The following is an 8,809-nucleotide window of genomic DNA, read 5'->3' on the forward strand; positions in this document are numbered from 1 at the left end:
ATCAATAACAGCGATCAGTAACAGAGCGTGACTTGTGTCCCATCGTCTGCCTGGTAACAGATGATGATCAATAACCTCCAGATAATGTAGACGTATCAATAACAGCGATCAGTAACAGAGTGTGACTTGTGTCCCATCGTCTGCCTGGTAACAGATGATGATCAATAACCTCCAGATAATGTAGACGTATCAATAACAGCGATCAGTAACAGAGTGTGACTTGTGTCCCATCGTCTGCCTGGTAACAGATGATGATCAGGTCATGTGATCCTTCCTCTGCTTCTTCCAGCAGCTCTCAGTCAGACTCTCTCAGTGTTTGTCAGGTCAACAGAGGAACATGGCTTCATCCTTTCTCAGCTTCTCCCTCCTCTTCATCAGCCTCCACGCAGCAGGTACCATCAATACTCTGATCAATGATCAATACGCACTTTATACTGTTTATACTTCATCGGCAGGTACGATTAATACTGCAGTTGTTCAGCTCAGCTTTAACCCGATTCTGTTTTTTCTTTAGATGGGTTTTTGGAATATGGAGTGGATCGCTGTGTGTTTAACTCCACTGACCTGAAGGACATCGAGTACATCAGGTCTTATTATTTCAACAAAGTGGAGGACGTCAGGTTCAGCAGCAGTGTGGGTCAGTTTGTTGGATACACTGAGCCTGGACTGATGTACGCAAAGAACTGGAACAAAGATGCTTCATTAATGGCTCAGCTGAGAGCTCAGAAGGAGACGTACTGCCTAAACAGCATTGGGATCGACTACCGGGCTGCTCTGACTAAGTCAGGTGAGTTTGTTTCTGTAACATCCAACAGCATCAGATCATCATGTTATTGATTACTTATTGATTCATTAACACTCTGACTGAAATCAAACATGTTACTGTTTCAGCTGCAGATGATTTTAAAGATTTAATCTTTACATTTTATCTTCAATATTTTATAATAGATTTATAATGATTGTTGTCGGTGTTCAGTGAACAATTCTGTTAGTTTGATGTTCAACATGTTGCTCCAAACACTTCATCAGTCGGCATCAAACTGAATAGAAAAACATAAAATCTCTTGTAATAATATTAATATTCTATAACAGAAGATAAAAACTTTTATTGATCATTAATCTCAGCTCTCTGTCCCCACCTTCTGGTCAAACCCTGCTACTACAGCTACTGATAACTGCCTCATGTGTGAAACGAAACAGAATAATTCAGCAGAGTTCTCTGGATTAATGAACTTAAATCTGCTGTCTCACTGTCAAGTCTCAGGCTGCAGTGACAGAATTTGATGAAACTGATCCTGTTAACACTAGACTCCGGTTTTATCTGTGAAATCTGTCAAAGTTGACCAGTGGGCAGGACATACCTGAAATGCACCAATCAGAGAGTTTCACTGCTCTGACTCTGGTCAGGGTTGACATATCAACTGACAGGAAGGGTAATAATAATAATAATAGTAAATATGTATTTCTGCACCCCATGTTTTTACCTACTGTTAATATAATGGTATATATATTATAAACTGCTCATAAAAATAAAGGCAACACTAAAATAACACATCCTAGATCTGAATGAATGAAATAATCTCATTAAATACTTTCTTTACATAGTTGATGTGCTGACAACAAAATCACACATAAATTATCAATGGAAATCAAATTTATCAACCCATGGAGGTCTGGATTTGGAGTCACACTCAAAATCAAAGTGGAAAACACTACAGGCCGATCCAGCTTTGATGTAACGTCCTTAAAACAAGTCAGAATGAGGCTCAGTGGTGTTTGTGGCGTCCACGTGTCTGTATGACCTCCCTACCCACCTGTGGACGTCGGGCCCTCATACCACCCTCATGGAGTCTGTTTCTGACCGTTTGAGCAGACACGTGCACATTTGTGGCCTGCTGGAGGTCATTCTGCAGGGCTCTGGCTCCTCCTGCTCCTCCTTGCACAAAGGCGGAGGTAGCGGTCCTGCTGCTGGGTTGTCTCCCTCCTACGGCCTCCTCCACGTCTCCTGATGTACTGGCCTGTCTCCTGGTAGCGCCTCCATGCTCTGGACGCTACGCTGACAGACACAGCAAACCTTCTTGCCACAGCTCGCATTGATGTGCCATCCTGGATGAGCTGCACTACCTGAGCCACTTGTGTGGGTTGTAGACTCCGTCTCAGGCTACCACTAGAGTGAAAGCACCGCCAAAACATCAGCCAGGAAGCACAGGAACTGAGAAGTGGTCTGTGGTCACCACCTGCAGAACCACTCCTTTATTGGGGGGGTCTTGCTAATTGCCTATAATTTCCACCTTTTGTCTTTTCCATTTGCACAACAACATGTGAAACTGATGTCAATCAGTGTTGCTTCCTAAGTGGACAGTTTGATTTCACAGGAGTGTGATTGACTTGGAGTTACATTGTGTTGTTTAAGTGTTCCCTTTATTTTTTTGAGCAGTGTAGTTTATGCTATTTTTGTATTTTATGTTTTTTTTTTTTAAATGTACATAACTTCTCCTTTTACTGTAAAGTGTGTTTGAGTGTCCTAAAAAGTGCTATAGAAATAAAATGTATTATTATTATTGTTAATAATAATGGTAATAATCATCTTGTCTGTGTTGCAGCTGAGCCCTACGTGGTCCTGAGCTCTACGACGCCCTCTGGTGGTAAACATCCCTCCATGTTGGTCTGCAGCGTCTTCGACTTCTACCCCAAACAGATCAGAGTGGGCTGGCTCAGAGACGGACAGGAAGTCACCTCTGATGTCACTTCCACTGATGAGCTGGCAGACGGGGACTGGTACTACCAGGTCCACTCTCACCTGGAGTACACGCCCAGGTGAGTCCAGGTCCAGGTCCAGGTCTGTCAGTAAGTGTGGCAGAAAGTCTGACGTGCTGGTTTGTGTTGAATCAGGTCTGGAGAGAAGATCTCCTGTGTGGTGGAGCACGCCAGCCTGAAGGAACCTCTGGTGACTGACTGGGGTAAATACCTGTCTGTCTGCTCACCTGTCTGTCTGTTCACCTGTCTGTCTGCTCACCTGTCTGTCTGCTCACCTGTCTGTCTGCTCACCTGTCTGTCTGTTCACCTGTCTGTCTGCTCACCTGTCTGTCTGCTCACCTGTCTGTCTGTTTACCTGTCTGTCTGATTACCTGTCTGTCTGATTACCTGTCTGTCTGTTTACCTGTCTGTCTGTTCACCTGTCTGTCTGTTTACCTGTCTGTCTGCTCACCTGTCTGTCTGTTCACCTGTCTGTCTGTCCACCTGTCTGTCTGTTTACCTGTCTGTCTAATCGTCTGTCTGTCAGATCGTCTGTCTGTCTGTTCACCTGTCTGTCTGCTCACCTGTCTGTCTGCTCACCTGTCTTTCTGTTCATCTGTCTGTCTGATCACCTGTCTGTTCTGCTCGTCTGTCTGCTTACCTGTCTGTCTGTTCAACTGTCTTTATGGTCAACTGTCTGTCTGCTCACCTGTCTGTCTGATTACATGTCTGTCTCTCTACCTGTCTGTCTCTCTACCTGTCTGCTTGCTCACCTGTCTGTCTGATTACCTGTCTGTCTGCTCACCTGTCTGTCTTTTCACCTGTCTGTCTGCTCACCTGTCCAGCTGTTTCTCTACCTGTCTGTCTGTTTACCTGTCTGTCTGTTCACCTGTCCAGCTGTCTCTCTACCTGTCTGTCTGTTCACCTGTCTGTCTGCTCACCTGTCTGTCTGCTCACCTGTCTGTCTGCTCACCTGTCTGTCTGATTACATGTCTGTCTGCTCACCTGTCTGTCTGCTCACCTGTCTTTCTGTTCATCTGTCTGTCTGATCACCTGTCTGTTCTGCTCGTCTGTCTGTTCACCTGTCTGTCTGCTCACCTGTCTGTCTGCTCACCTGTCTGTCTGTTCAACTGTCTTTATGGTCAACTGTCTGTCTGCTCACCTGTCTGTCTGATTACATGTCTGTCTCTCTACCTGTCTGTCTCTCTACCTGTCTGTGTGCTCACCTGTCTTCCTCTCCACCTTTCTGCCTGCTCACCTGTCTGTCTCTCTACCTGTCTGCTTGCTCACCTGTCTGTGTTCACCTGTCTGTCTCTCTACCTGTCTGCCTGTTCACCTGTCTGTCTCTCTGCCTGTCTGTCTCTCTGCCTGCTCACCTGTCTGCCTGTTCACCTGTCTGTCTCTCTGCCTGTCTGTCTCTCTGCCGGTCTGTCTGTCTCTCTACCTGTCTGTCTCTCTACCTGTCTGCCTGCTCACCTGTCTGTCTCTCTACCTGTCTGTCCTCAGATCCGTCCCTGCCTGAGTCTGAGAGAAACAAGATCGCCATCGGAGCCTCAGGACTGATCCTGGGTCTGATCTTATCTCTGGCTGGATTCATCTACTACAAGAGGAAGGCCCGAGGTCAGACCAGTACACACAGTCTGAAACCAGTTTACACCAGTACACAGAGTCTGAAACCGGTTTACACCAGTACACACAGTCTGAAACCGGTTTACACCAGTACACACAGTCTGAAACCAGTTTACACCAGTACACACAGTCTGAAACCAGTTTACACAGTCTGAAACCAGTTTACACCAGTACACACAGTCTGAAACCAGTTTACACCAGTTTACACCAGTACACACAGTCTGAAACCAGTTTACACCAGTACACACAGTCTGAAACCAGTTTACACCAGTACACACAGTCTGAAACCAGTTTACACCAGTTTACACAGTCTGAAACCAGTTTGCACCAGTTTACACAGTCTGAAACCAGTTTACACCAGTACACACAGTCTGAAACCAGTTTACACCAGTTTACACAGTCTGAAACCAGTTTACACCAGTTTACACAGTCTGAAACCAGTTTACACCAGTACACACAGTCTGAAACCAGTTTACACCAGTACACACAGTCTGAAACCGGTTTACACCAGTACACACAGTCTGAAACCGGTTTACACCAGTTTACACAGTCTGAAACCGGTTTACACCAGTACACAGAGTCTGAAACCAGTTTACACCAGTACACACAGTCTGAAACCGGTTTACACCAGTACACACAGTCTGAAACCGGTTTACACCAGTACACACAGTCTGAAACCGGTTTACACCAGTACACACAGTCTGAAACCAGTTTACACCAGTACACACAGTCTGAAACCAGTTTGCACCAGTTTACACAGTCTGAAACCAGTTTACACCAGTACACACAGTCTGAAACCAGTTTACACCAGTACACACAGTCTGAAACCAGTTTACACCAGTTTACACCAGTACACACAGTCTGAAACCAGTTTACATCAGTTTACACCAGTACACACAGTCTGAAACCGGTTTACACCAGTACACACAGTCTGAAACCAGTTTACACCAGTACACACAGTCTGAAACCAGTTTACACCAGTACACACAGTCTGAAACCAGTTTGCACCAGTACACACAGTCTGAAACCAGTTTACACCAGTACACACAGTCTGAAACCAGTTTACACCAGTACACACAGTCTGAAACGAGTTTGCACCAGTTTACACAGTCTGAAACCAGTTTACACCAGTACACACAGTCTGAAACCAGTTTACACCAGTACACACAGTCTGAAACCAGTTTACACCAGTTTACACAGTCTGAAACCAGTTTACACCAGTACACACAGTCTGAAACCAGTTTACACCAGTACACACAGTCTGAAACCAGTTTACACCAGTTTACACAGTCTGAAACCAGGTTACACCAGTACACACAGTCTGAAACCAGTTTACACCAGTTTACACAGTCTGAAACCAGTTTACACAGTCTGAAACCAGTTTACACCAGTACACACAGTCTGAAACCAGTTTACACCAGTACACACAGTCTGAAACCAGTTTACACCAGTACACACAGTCTGAAACCAGTTTACACCAGTTTACACAGTCTGAAACCAGGTTACACCAGTACACACAGTCTGAAACCAGTTTACACCAGTTTACACAGTCTGAAACCAGTTTACACAGTCTGAAACCAGTTTACACCAGTACACACAGTCTGAAACCAGTTTACACCAGTTTACACCAGTACACACAGTCTGAAACCAGTTTACACCAGTACACACAGTCTGAAACCAGTTTACACCAGTACACACAGTCTGAAACCAGTTTACACCAGTTTACACAGTCTGAAACCAGTTTGCACCAGTACACACAGTCTGAAACCAGTTTACACCAGTACACACAGTCTGAAACCAGTTTACACCAGTTTACACAGTCTGAAACCAGTTTACACCAGTTTACACAGTCTGAAACCAGTTTACACCAGTACACACAGTCTGAAACCAGTTTACACCAGTACACACAGTCTGAAACCGGTTTACACCAGTACACACAGTCTGAAACCGGTTTACACCAGTTTACACAGTCTGAAACCAGTTTGCACCAGTTTACACAGTCTGAAACCAGTTTACACCAGTACACACAGTCTGAAACCAGTTTACACCAGTTTACACAGTCTGAAACCAGTTTACACCAGTTTACACCAGTACACACAGTCTGAAACCAGTTTACATCAGTACACACAGTCTGAAACCGGTTTACACCAGTTTACACAGTCTGAAACCAGTTTACACCAGTACACAGAGTCTGAAACCAGTTTACACCAGTACACACAGTCTGAAACCGGTTTACACCAGTACACACAGTCTGAAACCGGTTTACACCAGTACACACAGTCTGAAACCAGTTTACACCAGTACACACAGTCTGAAACCAGTTTACACCAGTACACACAGTCTGAAACCAGTTTGCACCAGTACACACAGTCTGAAACCAGTTTACACCAGTACACACAGTCTGAAACCGGTTTACACCAGTTTACACAGTCTGAAACCGGTTTACACCAGTACACAGAGTCTGAAACCAGTTTACACCAGTACACACAGTCTGAAACCGGTTTACACCAGTACACACAGTCTGAAACCGGTTTACACCAGTACACACAGTCTGAAACCAGTTTACACCAGTACACACAGTCTGAAACCAGTTTGCACCAGTTTACACAGTCTGAAACCAGTTTACACCAGTACACACAGTCTGAAACCAGTTTACACCAGTTTACACAGTCTGAAACCAGTTTACACCAGTTTACACCAGTACACACAGTCTGAAACCAGTTTACATCAGTACACACAGTCTGAAACCGGTTTACACCAGTTTACACAGTCTGAAACCGGTTTACACCAGTACACAGAGTCTGAAACCAGTTTACACCAGTACACACAGTCTGAAACCGGTTTACACCAGTACACACAGTCTGAAACCGGTTTACACCAGTACACACAGTCTGAAACCAGTTTACACCAGTACACACAGTCTGAAACCAGTTTACACCAGTACACACAGTCTGAAACCAGTTTGCACCAGTACACACAGTCTGAAACCAGTTTACACCAGTACACACAGTCTGAAACCAGTTTACACCAGTACACACAGTCTGAAACGAGTTTGCACCAGTTTACACAGTCTGAAACCAATTTACACCAGTACACACAGTCTGAAACCAGTTTACACCAGTACACACAGTCTGAAACCAGTTTACACCAGTTTACACAGTCTGAAACCAGTTTACACCAGTACACACAGTCTGAAACCAGTTTACACCAGTACACACAGTCTGAAACCAGTTTACACCAGTTTACACAGTCTGAAACCAGGTTACACCAGTACACACAGTCTGAAACCAGTTTACACCAGTTTACACAGTCTGAAACCAGTTTACACCAGTTTACACAGTCTGAAACCAGTTTACACCAGTTTACACAGTCTGAAACCAGTTTACACCAGTACACACAGTCTGAAACCGGTTTACACCAGTACACACAGTCTGAAACCAGTTTACACCAGTACACACAGTCTGAAACCAGTTATACCAGTTTAGACCAGTTTACTACAGTTCAGACCAGCTGGGACCAGTCTAGTCCACCTCTCTGTAGTAGACTGGTATTGATCAATGTTTCAGGTTTGTTTTTTTGCCAGTTTTAGAACAAGTTCACATCTTTAATCCTTTTTTTCCAGACCAGTTGGGATGGTTTCAGATGAAACCAGTTCTAGTCCAGTCTTCAGTTCCTTCTCAGACCAGTTTTAATGAGGTGGTGTCTGTAGTTGTTGGTGACTCTGTCCTCGTCTTCATTGTTTTAATGCAGGGAGGATTCTGGTCCCTACTAACTGAGCCTAGATCCTGATACTGGACCTGGAGCTGAACGTGAACCCGGTCCTGCAGCTGATAAAGCAGCTGCTGCTTCTTCAAACTGCTTCCTGTGTTTCATCTCAGCAGACTGTCAGTGCTGCCACCTGCTGGACTGGATGAACACCTGATTCACTGCTGGTCTAAACCCTGATCCAGGACTGTGCATCCACAGTCTTGTTAAACTTTCTGAGGCCTGTAAAGGTCACACCCAAATTAGGACTGATACATACAATCCTGGATGAGGGTTAGTCTGGACTCTGCCTCCTCTGATCTGATGCTTTACTGTGTGAAATCAATATTTACAGCCACTAACTGATGTTATCTCTGATTTAAGATGATGTAACCAATTCTTTTAATAAGACTGATTGTTAGATTTGTATATTTCTGCTGGAGTGAAATATTTTAACTACAATAAACCACCAGGAGACAGAGTGTGAAGTTTAATCACTAACATTAGACTGACTCTAGACCTTTAAATAGACTCTCTCTCTCTCTTTAGAGGTTTCTAACTAGTTTCAGCTTCAGACTGTATTAAAATGGTCAGTAGAGACATCATTTCTTTAGTTTAATCACTAACATTAGACTGACTCTAGACCTTTAAATAGACTCTCTCTCTCTCTTTAGAGGTTTCTAACTAGTTTCAGCTTCAG

General features: G+C 44.3%; 1 protein-coding gene across 1 annotated transcript; it reads left to right on the forward strand.

The window, feature by feature from the left end:
• The first annotated feature begins 236 nt into the window (after positions 1–236).
• On the forward strand, positions 237–8,591 carry LOC119912422 (H-2 class II histocompatibility antigen, E-S beta chain-like). Its single transcript, XM_038731622.1, has 6 exons — positions 237–392; positions 515–787; positions 2,604–2,817; positions 2,893–2,960; positions 4,243–4,356; positions 8,116–8,591. The coding sequence occupies exons 1-6, from the start codon at positions 338–340 to the stop codon at positions 8,139–8,141; spliced, it is 750 nt and encodes a 249-aa protein (XP_038587550.1). The 5' UTR covers positions 237–337; the 3' UTR covers positions 8,142–8,591.
• The last annotated feature ends 218 nt before the right edge of the window (positions 8,592–8,809 follow it).

The sequence above is a fragment of the Micropterus salmoides genome, unplaced genomic scaffold (genome assembly GCF_014851395.1).
Source record: "Micropterus salmoides isolate LMB-PRFRI ecotype aquatic unplaced genomic scaffold, ASM1485139v1 Ms_hic_scaffold_2, whole genome shotgun sequence".
NCBI classification, from domain to species: Eukaryota; Metazoa; Chordata; class Actinopteri; order Centrarchiformes; family Centrarchidae; genus Micropterus; species Micropterus salmoides.

Excerpts from the sequence above, each read along its gene's own strand:
- LOC119912422 (XM_038731622.1), top strand. The coding sequence starts at position 338 with ATGGCTTCATCCTTTCTCAGCTTCTCCCTCCTCTTCATCAGCCTCCAC. Across the intron at positions 788-2,603 it reads GGCTGCTCTGACTAAGTCAG|CTGAGCCCTACGTGGTCCTG; the intron begins GTGAGTTTGTTT and ends TCTGTGTTGCAG. Across the intron at positions 4,357-8,115 it reads CTACAAGAGGAAGGCCCGAG|GGAGGATTCTGGTCCCTACT; the intron begins GTCAGACCAGTA and ends GTTTTAATGCAG.